This window comes from Podarcis bocagei (assembly GCF_964188305.1).
Source record: "Podarcis bocagei genome assembly, chromosome: 1".
Lineage (NCBI taxonomy): Eukaryota > Metazoa > Chordata > Lepidosauria > Squamata > Lacertidae > Podarcis > Podarcis bocagei.
This window is the reverse complement of record NC_138125.1, coordinates 45,797,827-45,820,220: the sequence shown is the minus strand read 5'-3', so window position 1 is coordinate 45,820,220 and position 22,394 is coordinate 45,797,827. Positions and strand designations below refer to the sequence as shown.

At 41.3% G+C, this 22,394-nt stretch overlaps 2 protein-coding genes across 4 annotated transcripts in view; one reads left to right on the top strand and one right to left on the bottom strand.

Moving 5' to 3' along the window:
- Positions 1-22,394, top strand: part of SPTBN5 (spectrin beta, non-erythrocytic 5) — a 397,537-nt gene that overhangs the window by 102,304 nt on the left and 272,839 nt on the right. For 2 of the 3 annotated variants that reach the window (XM_081207185.1, XM_081207186.1), the window contains exons 66-70: positions 596-681; positions 1,244-1,379; positions 2,123-2,238; positions 3,552-3,692; positions 4,807-5,370. The exons of the other annotated variant lie outside the window; for it this stretch is intronic. In XM_081207185.1, coding sequence (XP_081063311.1) covers positions 596-681; positions 1,244-1,379; positions 2,123-2,238; positions 3,552-3,692; positions 4,807-4,952 — 625 coding nt within the window. In that variant the 3' untranslated portion in view covers positions 4,953-5,370. Of the gene's footprint in view, positions 1-595; positions 682-1,243; positions 1,380-2,122; positions 2,239-3,551; positions 3,693-4,806; positions 5,371-22,394 lie in introns of those variants that run through there. 3 annotated transcript variants of the gene reach the window in all.
- LOC308596036 (cytosolic phospholipase A2 beta-like) overlaps positions 5,517-22,394 on the bottom strand; it is a 43,347-nt gene continuing 26,469 nt past the window's right edge. Inside the window, exons 9-20 of the mRNA XM_081210820.1 lie at positions 22,202-22,306; positions 20,038-20,075; positions 18,198-18,333; positions 17,390-17,526; positions 16,193-16,415; positions 14,247-14,361; positions 13,237-13,374; positions 12,523-12,624; positions 11,627-11,809; positions 11,116-11,282; positions 9,508-9,694; positions 5,517-7,684 (exon numbers count right to left, since the gene is read on the bottom strand). Coding sequence (XP_081066946.1) covers positions 7,437-7,684; positions 9,508-9,694; positions 11,116-11,282; positions 11,627-11,809; positions 12,523-12,624; positions 13,237-13,374; positions 14,247-14,361; positions 16,193-16,415; positions 17,390-17,526; positions 18,198-18,333; positions 20,038-20,075; positions 22,202-22,306 — 1,779 coding nt within the window. The 3' untranslated portion in view covers positions 5,517-7,436. The remainder of the gene's footprint in view (positions 7,685-9,507; positions 9,695-11,115; positions 11,283-11,626; positions 11,810-12,522; positions 12,625-13,236; positions 13,375-14,246; positions 14,362-16,192; positions 16,416-17,389; positions 17,527-18,197; positions 18,334-20,037; positions 20,076-22,201; positions 22,307-22,394) is intronic.

Sequence of the window (22,394 nt, the reverse complement as noted above, 5' to 3'; positions counted from 1 at the left end):
AAAGCAAGGAAATATAGGCTGTTAGACCTTTAAAATCTCCCCTTCTAAGTTTCTCCCAAAGTTCCCAATTTCCCCTAGCAAAGAAAAAGACCACATGTTTGATACGTTAAAAATTGTTTACTTACAAATTCTCCAAAGGTGAAATTCATTAGCTTTTCCATGCAGCATTCAGGAAAAGTTGCACAGGCAGTAAAACTTGACTTAGGAACTTTCATCACTGTAACTAAGTTATTGATTCCTCTTCTCTCAAGGTGAGAGGGAGTGACCTCACTAAGCCTGACAGGACAGTTAGCTCCTTCATGTTTGTTAAATGAGGTTGGTTATCCCACACATCACACACCCAGTCTAAAACATGCATCTCTGTGTCTAGACTCATTTGAATGTCGTTTCCTTTATCCCAACGAAACTGCAGAAATTAGTGATCTTTTTGTATCATTACATATTAGTCGTCCTTTTTGTTGTCTGTATCCTTAACTTTATCTCAAAAGAAAAACCCAACTGAAAACAAAAGAAGAGAATTCTGGGTTTTCCTATACATAACTTATTGAGAAAGGCTACCCCAGAACTCAGTCCACCTTCAATCTGTGACTTACAGGTTGAGTGATGGATCAGAGTACTACTTCGCAGCACCTTCTCAAAAGCTAATGGAAGACTGGGTGCAAGCATTATGGACTACATTAGGTAAGGCTGTTTGATTCATTTTATGCAGCATTGCCCTATTTCTGTCCATGTGACATTCCCACAAGATGCCTCAGCAGAGGTACATAATTGGACAAGCAAAAGACACACATACTGAAGTACCCCAGAGTCTGATACAACATAGAAAGCTGCCTTATACCAAATCAAACCATTGGTCTATCCAGCTTAAAGAGCAGAAGCTTTACTGACTGAAGATAAGAAGAACAACTGTTTGGATTTGATATCCTGCTTTTATCACTACCCTAAGGAGTCTCAAAGCGGCTAACATTCTCCTTTCCCTTCCTCCCCCACAACAAACACTCTGTGAGGTGAGTGAGGCTGAGAAACTTCAGCGAAGTGTGACTGGCCCAAGGTCACCCAGCAGCTGCATGTGGAGGAGCAGAGATGCGAACCCGGTTCACCAGATTACAAGACTACCGCTCTTAATCACTACACCACACTGGATAAGGGCTGTAGCTCAGGAGCAATATTGTGCTTAAAAACTAATCCTTCTTATTAATTGTCTTTCATCCATATTATGTATTTTTTACTTGGGTTCTACAAGGCCGCTATAACAGCCTGCGTTCTCTGCGGAATGAACTTCTAGCCACTACAAATGCAACGAGGCCTCAGATAAAACCTTGGATCTCTGCAGCTGGGAGTTCTGCCAACAAGGAGATTACCAAAAGTCTGCTTCTCAGGTATACACTGATTTTGTATATGTCAGGTCAAATGTTACTTACCCGTCATCTTTGTAAAGACTGCAGTAACCTAAGTAACATAGATTGTCTTTTACGGCATAGATATGCCTCTACATTTTATAAACACTCCTATCAGAAATAATGACAATACGTAGGGGTCATCCAGACTTCATTTTGTGCCACATTTCTGGGCCCAGGTCCATGCTTTAAAGTGCCACGTTTCAGCACTCCCCCCCCCCAGTACTTTCACTGCAAAAGTCCACTCTCTTCCACTGAATCAGCAAACAGCAATCTGCTGAAAATCTGAATTGCTGTTTGTTCTGATTCTTGTTTTCACAGGGAAAGCACTGGGGCAAAAACAAAACAAAACAGACAGCACTTTAAAGCGCAGACCTGTGCCTAGAAAACGCTGGACAAAAGGTAAGTATGGACGGGCTTGTTGCTGGAAATCATGTGGTGGAAATTATTAAGATCAGGAATGCCAGTGTCTTAAAACCAGCACTTACTTCTGCCAAATACCTCACTGAAATCTCTGCCCATTCTTCCTCTGGATCAGGCCATCCCCTGCATGACACCTCCACAGGACTTGCGACAAAATGATTGATGGTTCTTTGTTTTGTTTCTTGCCCTTAATATATTTACAGTTAAGGGTGTGATATACTGTAATTAATTTAAACTTGTATTTATTATCTAAGTTTTCAGCAGAGGAAAGCTAATATCTGTTTAATACTGTTTGTTGATAGGAGAACACCTTCCTTCAAAGTTGCAAAAGAAAAAAAACCTGTTGGAAATCCCCAGGAATCAGGAGAATTGACACAGGATTTTAGTATAATCTTTGCTCAGGATTCTGAAGATTCTGGTAATAATGGAACATTTTTTCTTTTATTAAAAATATAAAAATACACCTAAGAGGGGGAAACTACATAATATAGAAATGAAAACATGCTGTGTAATGTTGTTGTTGTTGTTGTTGTATGTTTGTTTGTTTGTTTGTTTGTTTGTTTGTTTATATATTTTTCCCTGACAGGAACTCAGGGCAGCTAACATATAAAAATACACCATATTCTTCTGCCATATAGTATAATCCAGTTTACTAATCTAATATTTTAATGATATTTTGGCCATTGACCATAGCAATATGCAAAATTCTTACCAGTCAAGTGCACAGATTAATTGCTTTCTTCATGGTACATACGTAAATTTGATACAGACCTCCTCTGGCTTCCATAAACAGAATTAAAAGCATTATTATTAATCTATTATCAGTTCTCATATCTTCTTTCATTATGAAAACATTGAAGGTGGTGGAGAGTAATAGAGGTGTGGGATAAATGATTCATTCAATTAGGAGATGAGAACTGTACTTTATCTAGGTCAGGCCTCCCCAATTTATAACCCACTTTGGTGAACAGAGCTCATCAGACGCATACTGTAGCCTGCTGGACCAGACCTTTCCAAACTGTGTGTCGCAACATTCGTGAGTCATCTGCAGTGTATAAGTGTATTGCATGAACGCTCCCCGTGCTCCTTGCGGGACTGGAAAAGGGTTAGTTTAACCTCTGGTTTGCTAGTAAAACTGAGTTACTGTCTTGTGAAATGATGTGTGTCATCAACATGAAAAGTTTGGAAAGCTCTGTGCTAGAGGCTTGATAACCTTCCAGCAGTCCCAAGTCAACAGATTTTTTCAAGTCCTTATTTGTGACTTGAATAAATCAATAGTGATCTATAAATAGTTCTAGAGTTTTGATAGTAGCTTTACTCAGCCACAGGACCATTAAAGGTAAAGGATCCCTGACAGTTAAGTCCAGTCACGAACGACTCTGAGGTTGCGGTGCTTATCTCACTTTACTGGCCGAGGGAGCCAACATTTGCCCACAGTTTTTCCATGTCACGTGGCCAGCATGACTAAGCCGCTTCTGGCAAAACCAGAGGAGTGCATGGAAACGCCATTTACCTTCCCGCCGAAGCGGTACCTATTTATCTACTTGCACTTTGACTTGCTTTCAAACTGCTAGGTTGACAGGAGCTGGGACCGAGCAACGGGAGCTCACCCCGTCACGGGGATTTGAACCACTGACCTTCCAATCGGCAAGCCCTAGGCTCAGTGGTTTAGACCACAGCACCACCCGTGTCCTACAGGACCATTAAAGATGTGCTAATAACTCATTTCAGATGCTTCTTCTGTGCACTCCGTGGAGTCTGATCCAGTAACACTGTTGATGTCCAGTCTATCAGAGCACCCTCAAAGCTATCATAAAGCACAGCCTTATCCTAATGGAGGAAAGACAGGAACTCTGGATCAAGGAGTCCAAGGTAAAGTTTAACTGCATTAACTGCAGTTAGGCAAAAGGGGGCAATTTTCTGGGGAACTTGAGATACTATTATACAATTCATTATACAAACATCAGCTTGAAGGGGTGGTTGCACTCATTTTGTGCATATGTTAATTTCAATTTAACACATTTAAACACACATCCACCCTCCATCTCTGTTTTATCCCTGAGGAGGTGTGGAATGTATCAACTAAGAAAATGATACAGTCCATGGGAAATGTTGGTTAAAATGTGAGATTACAAATTAGGAGGAATTGAGTGGAAAAACAGGGTTGGCTAGGAAATATATCAAATTCTTAGGGGGTTGGAATAATGAACTGAGGAATCTGCTCCAATTTCACGCCTCTGTGTGAAATTCCTCCTTGTTCTCATTACATATTTGGCCTTTCCCCAAAACTTAAATTCCTACATTGGGGATGTATGTCAAACACAGACAAATCACCCGCCAACTGAGCCTGCAAGGCATTCAGTAAAGCAGCTCTGTAAAATGCTGTGTCAATTCCAAAACAACCACTCCTAAATCACCAGAATAGGAGCCAAGTTGATTTAGCAGATGCTGTAGTATAAGGCCTGATAGCCCCTTAGGTTTTTTACCATTATAAATTCTGCTTCTGCTCCTTGAGTAGTGGCAACCCAGGGAGATCAGACATAGAATTTGGCACAGGGTGTCACATTGATGGGTGGTTATTTTTCCAGGAGTGCATTATGACAGCTTTTTAGCGTGATGGGGAAAGGTAATAGCTCAGTGATATTTTTGCATGAAAGGAGCCCAGGTTCGGTCCCTAGCATAGGTAAGGCTGAGAAAAAAATCCCTTGTCTGAAACCATGGAGAGCTACTGTCAGTCTCTGTAGGCAACATGGAGATGGCTATTGGCTCAGTTAGAATACAAGGATCCTGACTAGCATGAGATTTTTAAGATCTCAGGTAGAAGAATTTCCCTTTTCCATTAGGAGGCCTTTTTGGTTGCACCATTGCCTAATAAAGGGTAGTTCCCCAGCAATATATAATAAGGCCATCTCTGCAGTTGCACCCTGGTTGTGAAATATGCTTCCTCCTGAGATTAGGCAGGTGCTGACAATGGTTAGTTTTTCAGGAGCCAAAGCTGAACCAAGAACTGAAGTAACCAAGAGCCTAGACACTCTGCAGAACCCGGGGAGAACAGAGCCAGAGATTGATGTCACAAAGCAGAAGAAAAAGAAAGAGAAGAATGTCTTCAAAAAGCTTTTTAGCAAGAAATAAGAGCAGCAAATGGAAGAGAGTGCTACAGTTCTGTGGATGTGCTGGGTTCTTCTTTTGACTACACCCTATTGCCTTCACGAAGTAAATAAAACAACAAAACAGTGCCACTGTCAATAATTCAGCACCAATATATTTCAGACTGTAAACCATATGGATTGAAAAGCCATAAAAGTGACAGTAGACTGGCTGCTCTCAGCATACTTATTTTTCTAGAGGGAAGTACTGCTAGAAAGGATCACTTAAGCCTCCTTCACATATTAAACATGTGAAAGGGTCTTTGCGACTACAAAGAGCCTCTCCCCACTGCTGGCCCATCCCCTTACATTAGGCTGTTGCCATCAATGGGTTGTGCATTAAAAATGCACTATCATAAGAGAAAAGCATGAAACTGTTTGCATTCCTTCATTTTAATGTTTAGAAACTGTTTTCCAGAGAGAACTAGGTTTTAGATAATACATAGAATGGGGACCAAATTTTATACTGATGTTTCTCTAGTTTAAACTAATGGAAAACATTTTTTTCATATACCGTACCTCTTTAAATAAAACTGACCCCACACAAAGATTTACTGTTGCAACTGTTTTATTATGAAGTTACAGTCACCACATAGTAACTGCATATATTTTTTGTTCTTCCTGAGATACTCTTAAAGCAAAAATAAAAAATAAAAAAATCCTGAGTTCCTTCCTAATACACTACATCTAATTCTATTCATTTTGCCTTTATTAAATGTGGCAATGCTTTATTTAAAACAAACCAAAAATGTTTAACCTTGACTGCTTTAGAACAAAATTGGTCATACTTTGTCTCTCAAGTCCCTATTCTTTATATTTCAAATTTCTTGACAAGATGATGAAAATATACCATTTCTGGGTGGTCTTGCTTTTATATGAGAGATGCAAATACTTTTGAACCATATTCTGAAACAGTATAAATCATATTACCCCAAATAATTTCTGAAGAGTGGATATAATTTGCTCCAGCTGAAGATCTGGTTTTTAATACTTAATGTTCTGTGGAGACAAAATTCTTCTGACACTATTTAAGGCTCTGACATGCCTACCCTCAGGTTTATAGTAACATCTTCCAGAGCATTCATAAGCAATGGAAACCAGCTTTTTACAGGGTATGTTCAATTTACAGCAAACATGTTGAAGGCTTCCTTTTTAATTATACAACATAACTGTTTGCCATTGCACCCCCCAGCAGGTTTTGCATGCAAAGATAGAATCACCAACTGTGCACTGCTTGTGTGTAACAGGTTGCCTCATCAAAGAACCAGGCATGTGGAATCAGGGCACCTGACATCACAATTCATTTAGAGGTTTTGCTGATCTCTGCCAGTCCAAATAGCGATATTATAGTGCCAATCTATTTAAAAAAATACTACCATTGTTAGAATCAGCTGCCTCGAAGCACCAAAAGAGCAACATTTATTTATTGAGTCAGATTAGCAGTTCATCTATCTAGCCTAACACTGTGAATGCTTACCACAGCATGTCTCAGACCCATTTTCTGAGCGTATCAGGCAGGTGCTATTCCCAGCCCTAGAGTAAGGATACCAGACGTCCCCGGATTTACACATCAGTCCCCATACAAAATCCACTGAAGTTGAAAAGTGTCCCCAGATTCATTGAAAAAAATCTGGTAACCTTACCCTCAATAAATCTCCAATTAAGTGTTTGCAGAGGATACCTAACTCCCTTCTGAATCACTTCTATTGTGGCAAATTTAGCTATAGAGCCAGGTTTAAAAGGATCAAATACAAGCAAAAGCCGTCATGTTGTGGACTGAGTTTGTTGAATTTAACTAGCAGATCTGACTAAACACGGAGGCAATACAAGCAAACAAGGCAATATTGCAAATAATTATAATGGGTTTCATTAAGTTATAATACTAAATTATTTTAGCAATGGTGGTTTTTATTCACAGCTGAAATGCATCAGCCCTCTTTAAAATAGGAAATGGAAACAATAGTGATTAGCAAAGGAACAGCAAGAATATCTGTATGGTATGATGTAATTGCTCATAGTGGAATTGATGCAAGAAAGCTCCACTCTTCACAGTTTCCATTGGTACTGAAGTCCAACACATCTCCTTCATTTCCATTAGAGTTGCAGAGGGTCACCATTCAAAGTATTATAAACAAATCCCTGTGACCTCTCAAATTAACGTATCAACAATGTCACTCCTTGCAATACAATCTCAGCTACTTACTGACTTGGTAACTTTAACTGAGTGTCGTCCAGCCCCATCAGAATCACCTCCTGAAGCTCTTCCTGCTATGTTCCTCGCATTGTTCACAAGCTACAACCCAGGTATGTGACCTTGAACATGGATGGCTCAAAAAATAGGAATATTAATAAATAAAGAAGCCATCTGTTCAAACTAGGCAGGGTGGGAACTACACTTGTTAGTGTTCACTGCAAACTGTATGGTATGACTATGCCCTAGCATAACCTCCAACAATGTACGTGTTGGGGGCTAATTGGTGCCCTGCTCAGGGGGACAGAATTTCTTTCTAGCCTGAGACCAAATGTTTTTCTTCTTCTGTATAGCATGCTGGATGGCCTGGAGGATGTGGTCTTCGCTACAGAGGATGTTATAGGTGCACAGGTTTAGTAGTCTGTCGAAGTCCTCCGCACTGTAGGTTAAATGGATTGTTTGGTAAGGCGAGTCTTTACCCAAGTTTACTTCACATCCACTCATTTCAGAAGGAGTGCGTTTCACTCCTGAAAGAAAGAAACAAAATAATACCACTGGTAAGCAAACCTTGCTTCATTCAGAGTTCTGTACTGCATTTTGGTTGGAAGTGTCAACGTTTGCTAAACTGGAAACAACCAACAGCAACAAAACGATTCCACATTACTCTACCTATTCCATGCTCTCCTTGTTATGCACGACCCAATTTGCTGAGCAGTAAGAAATTCCAAAAGTACTATAGGGTTTTCTTTTCTTTTGGGCAAGACAACATTGCACTTTTAGGGTATTTTTCCAATACTCATTTCTGCAAATCCAAGCAGCATCCCCTTGAAACTTTCATTCAGCCAGCTAAAAGTCCCAAGTTTCTCCTGTGATAGCAACAATGCATCTTTGCAAATTCTTTTGTTGTTGTTGTTTGCATCTGTGTGCTCTTCCAAGCATGCATTCATATGCACAATTTACCCTAGCACATACATTATTTTACATACTGCTTGGCTGGGGAACTGCTGTGCAAAATTCAGAGAATGGAATCTTGAAGGGTGACTGTGTTTGGGTTCGCATATTGTTTACATAAATTGGCCTTTAGGAGCACACTGAATCAACTCCCCACCCCAGCCATAGGGGCAGAGGTAGAAGCCAGGGCCTCTGAAAAGGGTGAAAATGTCCATAGTGAATAAATAGTGTGTGGTTTCTGCAAACAATTTTGGAAACGACACCTATAGAATCTCACCATGGCTGGGGCAAGCTTTGGAGATAATTGCAGAGCATTCCCTCCCTTTTTGAATTTCGTCCAATCTTATGCAGTATGAAGCCCTACTATATTTTGCTATTGGCAAGCCTCCTGCTTGTACAGTTTTACAGCTGCCATGTGAGCCTGTAGCTCAGAAATGTGTTACTGTCTGGGATTCATGTTTGCTTGTCTCCAATTAACAGTTTGGGGCCAAGGTGGAAGACTGCAAATCTTGGCTCCGGCATTCTTTCCATATACTCTCATTGGCCTTTTATTGGAAGGAAAGTGGAATCTTATGTTAGGTCCAACCCATTCCCACATTTACAATTTGGAGTGATGGATTCACTACACACAAATTCCAAATTATGGCTATTTAAAAATAGATTGCTTACTTGCTTCTTGTGTTATTTAGCTGCTTGGGAAAGTTGGAAGACACAGCCAGAGTCTATTATGTGTAAACAATAGCTGGCCTAGCACTTCTGTAATAAACCACCTGCCATAAAACCTATTGGATAACTCAGGGGTCAAAGTTTGACTCTTCCCCAGCCTTTCAGCTATTCCACAACCCAGCTAACTAAATGCCACCACTGCTCCCAATTCTGGGACATATTTACATAGAACATAGTAAGATGCATATAAATTATGCCAGATATATATTGGGAATGCCAATTTACTACACAGCAAGATACAAAAAAAACAATCAAGCCATTCCTACTTCTCACCCAGGGTGTACACACTCCCCTTCCACCTCTCATCTGGATGGGGTGGGGTGGGGACAGGTTTTTAGTTATTTCAGAGACCTGTGTTCAGTGAGTGGGTGGGTGGGTGTATAAATCAGCAAACCTCTCTCCTTCCTCTCTGTGTTGCTGGCAGGGGAAAGTGGGTGTATGGAAAAAAAATCCTGGTGGGTGCCAGTTTTCCCCAGAACTCCCTCCAAGTGATGCTATGTCAACATGCACCAACATTTCAAGGGGGGGGGGGATGGCAGGCACCAGCGAGGCTTCCTAGTGATAGAAGCATCAAATGGATTAAACAAAAAAATTAAATGGAGGAAAAAAGACTGAGAAGTTCAGACTAGAGATTGCTATTAAAAATGTATTAGGCAATGGATGCTGAATTTACCTGGTGCCTTGTACTCTTTGAAGGAGGCACATACTAGAGGGAAATAAATCAGAATTGGCGCTTGTGGGTTATCTTCATCTGAGAACACATAGCACTCTCTGGGATTCTTCCAGTCTTCTTCGGTTAGGTCAACTTTTGGAAAAGGAATACTTTGCTGTTCACAGTATTTGGCTGTCAAACGTATTTGCTGGAGAAGACACAAATCAACACTTTCTGTTTATCAGAATTTAAGTCAATAGTACGGCACACTGAATTAACCCATGATTGGCCACCTAGAGAGGGCTGAAATGTGGGGTGTGAATACAAAACACATACCCCGATACAAAATACAGGCTACTGTTCTATTCTCTAAGATGCTTTGACAGCAATTGTTATAGGAAAATGATATTATTATGATTACTTTATTTATATCACACCCATCTCATAAATTTAAAATTAAAAGTGAAAAGAAGTTTTTAATGTTTGAAGTTTTATTCTGTTTTTAGTGTTCTGTTGGAAGCCACCCAGAGTGCCTGGAGAAACCCAGCCAGATGGGTGGGGTACAATTATTATTATTATTATTATTATTATTATTATTATTATTATTATTATTACCAAATGTGTCCAATAGGCTTTATGTGTGTGTATTACTTCTGTTAACGAGAGAGAGAACACCCAATAACAACAGCCTTTTAAATCCCAGCCCGGTGACTTTTTTACAGGGACCACACAATTCTTTTCAGAGCCAGTGGGAAAGGCACCACCACTGTGGCGCTTGATTCTTGAATAGCAAGGTGGATTCAGAGATGGAGTGAGTATACCAAACCCACACCACTATAACTCCCTGCATTAGCAAGGAAGGGATTCCACTAACTTGTCCTTATAAACCGCTTACATACATACCTGCATCATGTTCCAAAAGCTGATTTTATGACTCTCATTAAATCTACTTCCACCTTTCTTAGGTGTCATGTTTGCTTCAGCAAGCCCCCCCCCCCAGTTTGTATGTGGGATATTCAGATCCAGAGTCAGCATGGCAGCTTCCCTTATAAGCTCTGAAACTGCTTTAAAGTAGATCCAATAATTTGTCTACCCTGCCTAATACTCTGACTGACAACAGTTCTCTGGGGTTCCCATTACCCCTTTAGGTAAAGGTAAAGGGACCCCTGACCATTAGGTCCAGTCGTGACCGACTCTGGGGTTGCGGTGCTCATCTCGCTTTATTGGCCGAGGGAGCCAGCATTTGTCTGCAGACAGCTTCTGGGTCATGTGGCCAGCATGACTGAGCCACTTCTGGCGAACCAGAGCAGCGCACGGAAACGCCGTTTACCTTCCCACCGGAGCGGTACCTATTTATCTACTTGCACTTTGACGTGCTTTTGAACTGCTAGGTTGGCAGGAGCAGGGACCGAGCAACGGGAGCTCACCCCGTCGCAGGGATTTCAACCGCCAACCTTCTGATCGGCAAGTCCTAGGCTCTGTGGTTTAAACTGATCCTTAATCAGAAACGTCAAGGATAGAACCTGCTGAACTATTGTTCCTCTCCACAACCGTCTCAAAGCTTCCTGGGATGCCACCTTGCTACAGACACTGGGATGGAAAAGCCATATAGAATTCATTTCTTCTTACCTTGAAGGGTGAACTAATGTCATAATTCACCATGATGATGACATCCACATTCCTCTCTGGCTTAAGGAGTGGTGGAATACTGGTGTTAACAAAAAAGCCGATATCTATTAAGCACAGTGATTTGTCCACTGGTGTCAGCTTGTTAGGAGAAGCATCAAGCACAGTATCTGAAAAAAACAAGGTTTAAGGTTTCTTATCAGCATGACCGTGAGAAAGATGATTATGTCAAAGTAACATGGTAGCAGGTATTAACATCCATCACTGGTAAGATTTGCATTGTCTTTTCATAATAATTCACCTTGCTTCTACTGGGTAAACCCAGCAAACTGAGCAGGAGTTGCACAAGTGCACTCCCCTTGCTATAAAATGAAAATTACATAGGACCGTGGTTCCCAAACTCATGGACCAGTTGAAAATTGCTGAGGGTCTTGATGAATTTTCTGCTGGCTGTAGAAAACTGAGCTAGTTGTGAAGGGCCAAAACCTTTTAGGGAACCGTAGTTATTAGTTACCTCGCCATTCAAGAAATTCTTTCTGTTGCAAATAGTCTTTATGAAAGTCAAGACCTTGTAGGAAGTTGTGAGTTTCCCCTTTTAAAGGACGATCAGTTAGAATATCATTAAAGATTTCACCAAGTTTTCCAGGCCCACAAGTTGGAGGCTTATAGATCGAGAAATATCCTTCATGTTCTTCACCTGAAATAAAATATTGAGGAAGTTAATTTCTGGAAGCTTTCCCTTCCCTTTCCAGAACATAACACTTCAGGTATTTTTCCACACAACCATGTTCCATTGATAAAGGCATCATCCAACTGGCACACTCTTGGAAAATGAAAACAAAAGCCAATCACTGACGCTTGTAAGTGGGATTCACAACCAAAAGTTGCAGTGTATCCTCATCCCCCTGATAGGGGTACTCCTGTTCAGGGTTCCTACCAGCAAGGCTATACTATAACCTCCGCTCTCAGTTTCATGGTTTTCTCTTCAAACTCGCAAAGCCTTATTCAATTAAATTGTTGTGCTAGCAGAAGCCAGCAGATGATCCTTGTGCTGACAGAACCTTAGCCTTTGAGCTATGTTGAATGGAAGCCATGGTCAACATGGCTCCTGGATGCCACTGTTTTTGCCCTGGAAGGGAAGGGGAAGGAATTGAGGAATTGGGACGTGATGCAAGACTGCCAAATCGAGACTTCAAAGTTTTGTGTCCTCTGTCCTATGAACCAACCTGGCTTGTGGCATCACAGAGGGTGGCCCATAGAAGCAGTCAAAAACATTTTTAAACATTAATTTTAACATTAAGTTAATTATTTATGTGACAAATTTGAGAAGGGAATAAGCACGTTGGGGGAGCTGCATGCAACCCACAACTGTGCAAGCAAGAATAAAGAGGTCAGTACTGAAGCTCTTACTCTTGGCCAGGTCTTTGGCCCATCGATCCCAAAATTCTTCTGTCGTTGAAGCAGTATACAGCCCATCCATAAGATTCACACAGAAGATGTTAGTCCAGATACCTGTAAATCCAAACACACAGAAAAATCATTGTACTAGCCCAAGTTAACCACCAGAATCAGGAGAATCAGTGTCTATATGCTCAATGAATAAGCAAATTATTTGCCTTAGCACCAAGTTATTAGTCACACTACCACAAGAGAGGCCAAATGTCGCTTTATCACTGAAACACAGGAAGTAGATTCAGATCATTACTTTTTGTTGCAAAGGAAAATTAACACTGTGCCTTTTTGGTTTGCAATGAAAGCATGAAAGGAATTGGTTGTTCTTTGTTCCATACATTAGTTGCCTCAATTAGCACTGCTAACAATACTTTTAAACAACAGCTGGAAGGAATGCAGTAAGAGCATAATCACACCATGACACACTCAATTACAGGAGTGTGGTGTCTTGGGAAACTGAGTTTGTTCTTTACACAGAGATAGAATCTTGTATAAGCTACATCGCATATCAACAATGAGGTATAACATTATTAAAAATAATATGAGAGATATGCTTGTACACTGGCATCATTTGGTTGTCATGAAGCATTGATAACATTGAAGAAAGGAGATGTGCAAGGGTGTCAAAAGGCTGATAGGTTTTCTAGTTTAGCTTATGAATAAACAGATCACCTTCCAGATAACAAATCCGGGATTCTGGGATCTTCTTCACTAGCTTTCCCATGAAGAATTCACTATCAAAATCTTCTGCACGAATGTTGACACCATATTTCTGGAACCCTACTTCATAAGGAGAGAAGTCCACCCATTCTGCAAACAAAATGGTGTACAGAAGGTTAAATGCCTCTAAACCTTATAGATAGGTCACTAACATAAAAAGAAGCAGAAAAGAAGTAAGCAAACATCCTCAGTGGACATTCTTGGTGGAAGAACTAGCATCATCAGACAGCAAACCATTGAGTCCCATTTTTGTATCTTAATGTAAAGTCTGACTGGGGTAGTAAATGATGGTCTAAATTAAAAATAGAATAATTTACCCTGCACTGTATTTAAAGAACAAAAGGCCAACTAGCAGAGAGCAACAAAAGGTGTGCAAAGGAATCACCTAAGCTCATTCAAGCAAGATTTTGGATGACAAAACACTGACAATTTTAGGCAACATCTGGAATATGGGTACAGAAAACACCACCTACAAAAAAGTCAACATGGGATACAAGGTAATTTCTTCTTATTTCACATATCATCATTTGAAATTTTGAACTATTGGTTTTCATTACAATTTTTAAAGAAGTTAACATGGAAACAGGCTCAGGTTTTCAGGGAAAGAAAGCAGATAATTCCAAATCAGGGTTAAAGCCATTGAAAATGAATCTCCTAGAAGCCAATAGGAAGAGACGTATAAATATTATTCACATTAGGACTCTAAATACCAGTTTGATATGACTGTAAGCTTTAAACTGAAAGAAAAATGCAATCCAAACTCCCAATTACAAATTAAGGAGACTCTTGTTTAATTTGACCTTCTGAAGGTCTACTCTAAGAAATGGATTCCCCTACAAAATAGAAGCAACTCAACTGCAAAACCAAATGACATTTCTCTCTGTCTTTAAATGCTCAAAGCATTCAGCAGCAGCATCAAGGATTCCATTCAACAACAGTGAGGTTAGCATGACAACACCTACCTCTGAAATCAAAGGTGCTGACTTTGTCTTTGACATTTACAGCTGTGTAGATAGGCAAAGGGTTCTGGCCTTGATCCAAAGCCTGCCGCTGTTCTGAGAGTTTACTGTCATTAAACTAATATCAAAGCAAATGAAAAAAACAACATTGAAGCCAATATCTCATGAGCATCCAGTATCAAAAGGATGATTATGAAACCATATTGATTCCCGCCCCACCGCGCCCCCTGCAATCTAATACTGACTTTACTCTCTGCAAGTATATATGCTGTAAGCTGCCCTGAGTGGCAGGGGAAACCCAGCCAGATGGAGAGGGTATGAATAGGTCTAGATAGTTATTAAATCTCATTGTCTGGCCATTTTTTCTGAGTGAAAGGTTAATGCTGGAATAGGAAAATGAGCTTCCCACTGCCCCCCGAAAAGAAAAATCCGATCTAGAAATAGCAGGTGTGCCCATTCCCTTCCTACCATATATGAATCTGTCTTCTATGGAGTCATACCATTGGTCCAAGTGTTCTCTATCCAAACTTGCAACAGCTCTCCAGGGATTTTCCAATCACCTAACTATCACCTTTCACTGGATAGGCCAAAGACTGAGTATAGCAGTTACTGCATGGAAATAATGTTATCTACCCCTGAACTATAGGTCTTCTACACACACACACACACACACACACACACACACACACACCATCACCACCACTTCTTCACTGATAAGATAGGGAAAGCTCAAATGCCCCAAGGAATACAACTTTCTCTCCCCGTTTACTTCATAGCACATGACAGTAAAGATGCTTAGTTGCTGTTATGTACCATAAGTCTTGGCCTCTTGCAGGCTCACCAAAAATTGAGCCAAGGGCATTTCACAACAATTAGATGGTCCTTGTTTGGTGCTAGCCTTTAGCAGATGAATTTAGGGTAGCATGGGAATTGGCTTGGCTTAAAATTTCCCTCCCCACTCCAACCAAGAACATGATTTTCATGTTTAAGATGAATAGAGAAACAACCCCTAGCCCGCCAATCTTTCTATGAGTTTCACTCTGTTCTTTTCTTGTAGAAATGTTTTAGGGGAACTAGTAACTAGTTTCAGAATGGTTTTCCTTGTGCACCATTTCCTTGTGTACAGTTCTTAAGATATGATGGGAGGCAGCAATCCAATGCACATTTACTGGGAGTAAGTCCCATTGAACTTAGTAACGCCTACTTCTGAGTTTATCTGTGGTTCAATCCTGTGCTGATTAAGTCAGCATAAATATAAGCACTACCTTTCAAATGCTGCTTTCAATGCTCTTTTTTTATCTGAACATTTTAGGTTCCAGTCGTGTCCGACTCTAGGGTTGCGTGCTCATCTCGCTCTAGAGGCCGTGAGCCGGCGCCATCCGAAGACACTTCCAGGTCATGTGGCCAGCGTGACAAAGCTGCAGCTGGCGAGCCAGCACCAGCGCAGCACACGGAAACGCCGTTTACCTTCCCGCTATAAAGCGGTACCTATTTATCTACTTGCACTTTGACGAGCTTTTGAACTGCTAGGTGGGCAGGAGCTGGGACCGAACGACGGGAGCTCACCCCGTCGCGGGGATTCAAACCGCCGACCATACGATCGGCAAGTCCTAGGCACTGAGGTTTTACCCACAGCGCCACCAGCGTCCCATATCTGAACATTTTATACTTGGGTAAAAATTATTAAAGTGCTCAAACCACTACTCAGGGAGTGCTCTGTGGTGTGCAAAGTTAATAGCACTTGCAAAACCTAAAATATTGTCAAAGGGGAAAAGATGGCTCTTGCAAACAGTGTAACCTAAAGCTGTGTGAGAGTCTTTCATGGTTTTCTTTTACTGGGAAAAAAACTGCCTCCATGCGCAGGGATTTGTCAACAGGTAAGCCCTTGTGACTACAGAGATCCATCAGAGCCCCTAGTTTAGGAATAACAAAACATTTAATATACATACTTTATCATGTAAGAAAGCTTCTTGAACAAGGGCCCAGAGAGCTGTAAAAGATCGAAGGTGCCCCCTTTTAACCCTCTCAACCAGCTCCTTGTGATAATACTTCAATCGATCGATGGAAATAATATCTATTTTGCTCTTCAACATGCTGCTTTTAGCTACTTTGATAGCTTCTTCCAAATTTTCATGTGACCAATCAGTATTTCTGTACAAGTCTGTCATAGTCCTAAGAAAGGGAGGAGAAAAAACAGCATTTACAGAACAAGGATGATGATGATGATTATTTTATTTACCGTATTGGCCTCACTTTGCCCCGAAATTCCGACTGTGAAAAGTTAAAGTGTGGCTTATATTAACGACCTTACGGTATGCAGCCAGGAGCGCGGGGCAAACAGCGCCAGGAGCGTGGCAAAGCGCTGCCTGCCCCACGCATCCTCTCCCCCCAAGGCCGGGAAAGGAGAGAGGGGAAAGGCTGCTGGCAACACTGCACGCCCCCCCCCCAGTATGCAGCCAGGGCAGCAAGGAATGGACTGGCTTATATTCAGGAATTCTTTTATTTTTTTATTCCCCCCGCTCCAATTTTAAAGGTGCGGCTTATATTCAGGTGCTGCTTACATTCGGACCAAATACAGTATACCCCAGCTTTTCCCCTCCTGACAGGGATTTTTCTGCGGCCTCAAAATGTCTTCATTTCAGGGCACTGGCACTAACAGGAACTTCCTACCCCCCTGGGTGCCATAGGGACTTCCATAGTGGCAGAGGCTGATGAAGTCCAGCAAAGGGCCACTTCACCTTACCCCAGAGGTGTAGCAAGGTGGGTGCGGTGGGTGTGGTCCGCCCCGGCTGTCACCTCTGAGGGGGGTGACAAAATGCTGTGCGGAACTCAACATCTGTGAGAGATGCTGTGGCTTTGGCACATGCAGGCTTCCCGCTGCCGAAACGTTTCGCCCACCGGCTCTCCCTCAGCTGTAGGTGCCACTATGGCTGAAGGAGAATCGAAACTCACGTTCCTTAATTTTGTATCTATTGGCTCACATCGCAAAATTTTATTGGAGTGTGAACCAAAATACACTAGTCATGGGAAATCCCACTGAGGTGTATATTTGTTCCACTGACCTTCAGAATGTAGAATGTTAAATGGATTGTGCCCAGTACAGCTGGGATTCTAATTAAATGTAACATACTTTCCTAACTCCTTACCATGTTGACCCAGAAGCAGTGGTGATATATGAAATGCAATCCAAAAGGTTGAGTTTCTGGAGTGCTAGGAGATGACCATAGAATCCTGACATGGCTCTGACTCCGCCTCCTGTTGCCATAACAGCTATCACGGGGACCTGTTAAAAATATATAAGCAATGGCATCACCAAAAATATAAATGATGACCTCAGAAACCCGAACAATTGCATTATAAGACTCTGCTTAATGTGACCAATAACTAGATTAGAATTTCAAAATCTTGGCTTTCCAGCATCCATACAGAACAAAATACTGGTTGGAAAACAATGAAATACAGTATGGTAGTGATCTGTGAATTAAAGGTTATTTTGTTTGATCCCTAGAATAAATTATAGAATGTCCTGCTCTCTTAATCTCATTTGCCCTGTGAGGCAAATCCTGACTTTATAGAGGATGGAATGTGGAACATTGGCCAAGAACAAGGTTGCTCACGGCTAAGGTGGGATTCAGTCTCAAATCTCTCATTTTGGCTCTCACTTTGCATGTGCAAAACTGTGCTATCCTATACGAGTGCAGAGGTTATGGAACAGAGCCCCCACTGAATTTGTGGATTTATTTAAGTTGCGAAGTAGACAGTTAACGGGAACTCACACAAGACAAGAAGTTTGCGTGACATCAGAATTGTAGTTTTCAGGACCTCCCTTAGAGTACATGAACCTTCACATTTCACAGGTAGTCCTATGTCAAATACAAATCCATGCAAACAACAATCCCAAACATGTGAGTCACCAGATATCTTCCAAACAGATCATGGGATGCTAAGACGCACCTCGTCCTCAAACAGTCCTCGTCTCATATTAACAAGCTTATTCAAGGCATCAGCAACGATCTTCTTCCTTTTGCGAAGGAAGTCCTGCTCATCAGCACAAAGCTCATATCCCAAACGCACATCAAGATTCTGTGGACTGGAACAGAGTTACAGAGCCATGTCACTGTGGAGCAGATGACAGGTCATTTTTACAGTAGCTGCAATTACACAAGCTTCTATCAACAACTAAGACTCATCAGTCAAATTCTGAACCAGAAAAACAAGACTCCCATTCAAGGCATGTTATTATTTATATGGAATTGCTGTGTTGCCTTGGTGGCCTCCTCCAGTGGTGTAGCGTGGGTTGTCAGCACCCAGGGCAAAGCAAGTAATTTGCGCCCCCTAACCCGTGGATTTGCGCCCCCTAACCCTAAGCCCCAGATGTTGCGCCCGGTGCGGCCGCCCCCCCCCTGCACCCCCCACGCTACGCCACTGGCCTCCTCTTTTCACACATCAGGTATAAATATAACCTTTAAATGGGAACTCCACCTACTTTTCACATATTATTTGTAGGCCTGAAGTGTTTAATTCGTTTAAAAAAACGATGAACTGATAAATTGGGCAGAATATTACATAGATATACATAATTTTAAATACAATTCCAAAGTCCAAATTATGGGAATACTTTTAGTAGGTCAGCAATACATGTTTGTTACAAAATACTGTGCAGGCTCTCAGGTCCTCCAGAACTCTTCATTAGGCTTTGTGGTAAACAAAATGGCAGTGAGCAAGAGGAGGAGGAAGGGAAGAGGGAGGAGAAGGAGAAGGTTGGCTGAATTGTGGATGAAGTCTGTGCTTAGTCACTGAAGGGAAGATATGAGAGGAATTCACAGACATTCAAATGAAGTTCTATGAGGTGCTTTGTAGGGCTGCTGTCTGGGAAGAAGGGAGTATATAATGGTTGATGCCCCATTTTAAAAAAATATAAAATATAAAATCCAACTGTGCTCTATAAGTTACACAGAAATGAGGCCCGCAGATGTGATCCCACTCACTCACTCACTCAGCCCCATGTGCACTCATTGTAAGTTTTTCAATCTTTATGTCTGTACTAAACCAGATGTATTGACAACCATTGTGTACTTGTACAGACACAGGTCTGCACTTCTCCCTGCTTCAGCTAAGAAAGCTACATATAGTGTGGGTGGAAGCAAGTCTTATGAACTTTATAATAAAGCAATTAACTGTGAGGTACAAAAGTGGGGCTTTGTTTATTTTTATCTTCTTGCGCAAATACACCCAAACACCACCATAATGTAAACTAAAATACAACCACATACATCATTACACAGAGGAGGACTTCTTGGGAAGCAGACCAGCCACCCTCAAGGAAGCAGGGGCAGCATTAGCAGAGTGAGGGGGGGGCAGAGGGAAGATTCCTTACAAGGACTCCCGTGGGACATACTCCATTTTAAAAATGGCAACAACAAAGAAGTAGTGCTTTCTATTTCTTTTAAGAGCTTTACTTCTGTTTAGTTTTTAAAATAAAAATCAGAAATATTGGTGCTCCTGAGCAAATATCGTTTTGTGGCAAGATGGGAGAGATATTCAGCATGCAAATGCAAGGAATCGGCTTTAATACAAGGAGCAACTGGGAAGATGCAAATGCACATCACACTCAAATGATGCAGTGCAATTAAGAAATGCCATGGCATGACCTGACATGACATTAGCTGAACCACAGCAGTTCTACAATTGTAGAGACGCCTGCTTATTAAAGAAGCAAACTGTCTCCCGTCCCTTCCTCATGTCCTCAAGGTAGCCAGGCCAGAGCACTTTGGAGAAAAAGCAAGTATCTTACCAGTCAATTACCTTGAGGTACAACTCCAAAGCTCCACCCTGAAATGAAACAATATATGTATGAAAAGAACACAACCTGACAAATAAAATGGAAAAGCCCTGATCGTGCATGATAACAGATCACAAATGAATCACTGCAGCTATCTGTGCTAAGGAGCTGTGATTGCCCTATGTCTGTTTATGAAAGCAATTATAAAAAACAATTAAAGATGGGAGAGAAATCAAAGTTCGTTTGCATTTTAATGAGAAACTACCTAGTTTACACTTCCCAGACCAATACAAGAACCAGTACAAAATAATGTATCTTTCAGGGGAAAATCATGCACACATTTGCAAATGTAGCATAGAAATGTGCATTATAGTAAAGAGATGTGCTTTCAAAAAAGTGTGCATAGGTCAAAATGATATACAAAATTGTGTATCTTAAAAGAGAAAATTGCACTACGTAGCTGATCAATTTTCATGCTGCGGGAATGTGGAGAACTGAATTTAAGATTAGAAAAATGAGAAACTTAAATGGACAGATTCTTCTTTGCTCTGGATTCTGTGTTTTCTTGAAACTACATGGCAGCAACTTCCTTGTGGGGCGGTGGGGAATGCAAACTTATGAAGCAGCCCTTTTTTCCTATTCTTGAAGTCCGATACCAACCACAGAAAATGATTTTCTGCATTGCTGGTCTTTCTTGAGATTGTTTTGGCAGGAATGTGAAGCCAATAAACTCACATGCTAGGGCTGTCTTCAAAGAGTCAAAACACTGGAATGTGGAATCTTTTTTGTTTCTTACTTCATTTTTGTAACTTAACTCTTCTGTCTCAATACTGTCATCAGACTGATGCATAGAAAAGAGCAGGCCAAAATACAGTGGTGCCTCGCAAGACGAAAAGAATTCGTTCCGCGAGTCTTTTCGTCTTGCGATGTTTTTCGTCTTGCGAAGCACAGTCCGTCGCAACTGCGCCTCTTCAAGCGGCTTTAAGAAAAAAGCGCAAGACGTTTTCGTCTTGCGAAGCAAGCCCATAGGGAAATTCGTCTAGCGAAGCAACGCAAAACCGGAAAACTCTTTCGTCTAGCGAGTTTTTCGTCTTGCAAGGCATTTGTCTTGCGGGGCACCACTGTACACTGCTCTGCCTGCCATTCAGGAAGTTGAGTCTCCTTAGTCCCTTCTTCCTACTAGGAGTAATTCTTCTCATCAGTCACATCTAGAAGCCAGAATAAAGCTTCCATTATGCTTCTCTCTAGCTAGAGCAGGGGTAGGCAACCTAAGGCCTGGAGGCCAGATGCGGCCCAATCGCCTTCTCAATCCGGCCCGCGGACGGTCCGGAAATCAGCGTCTTTTTACATGAGTAGAATGTGTCCTTTTAATTAAAATGCATCTCTGGGTTATTTGTGGGGCCTGCCTGGTGTTTTTATATGAGTAGAATGTGTGCTTTTATTTAAAATGCATTTCTAGGTTATTTGTGAGGCATAGGAATTCATTCATTTTTTCCCCAAAATATAGTCCGGCCCACTACATGGTCTGAGGGGTGGTGGACTGGCCCATGGCTGAAAAACGTTACTGAACCCTGATCTAGAGGAAGATAGGCATGCTGCTACCTGCCAGAAAACAGGGGTGGAAAGCGTTCAGCTAAGCCACCCCTCGTTCCACCCACTTCTGGTACTGAAAACTGTTAAGTTGTGGGTGAACATATCAGACGACACAGTGATTCTTCAAACAGCTCTTGTTTATTCACAGGCCAGAGCAGAACTGAACTGAAGGGTTCAGCCAGCCTGCTTATATAAAGCTCCAGTACAACGTTACTGTAACAACTTTCTAAAACTATCCAATCACTGAACGTCACTTTCAATCCCATATTTGCATAACTATCTACAGTATCCCCCTGCTGGCCCAGGGTGAGAACTTCAGTACATAACAAAAACAAACTCCTAGGCTCAGCATGTGCTCAAAGGTAGCTTATTGTTTAATTCTAAATGAGCAAAAGTAGATACAACCACTCTGACATTTGCCCTGCCCTTGTCTAAATGAGAGTGTCACCCTACTGCAACATATCACAGTTTTTTAAAAAATGAAGATGTCTTCTTACAGTTTGGAAAGTGATATGGAAACACATTAAAAAAGGAATAGAAAGGTTGTTTCGAAGAGCTCTTATTAAACAGAAGCAACACTTGCCTCTAGCAAAGGTAGAGTTACTTTGACTTGTTGTCCCACTGGAAGCAATTTCAAAGGCAGAATTAAAGCGTGGCCTGAATCGTTCTTCTCCTCACATGAAATACTCTGGGGAAGAAAAGAAAACATACTGTATAGTTTTTACCCAAAGGTACCAGATGTAGAAACTACATTGAAAAATGAAGATCTCAGATAA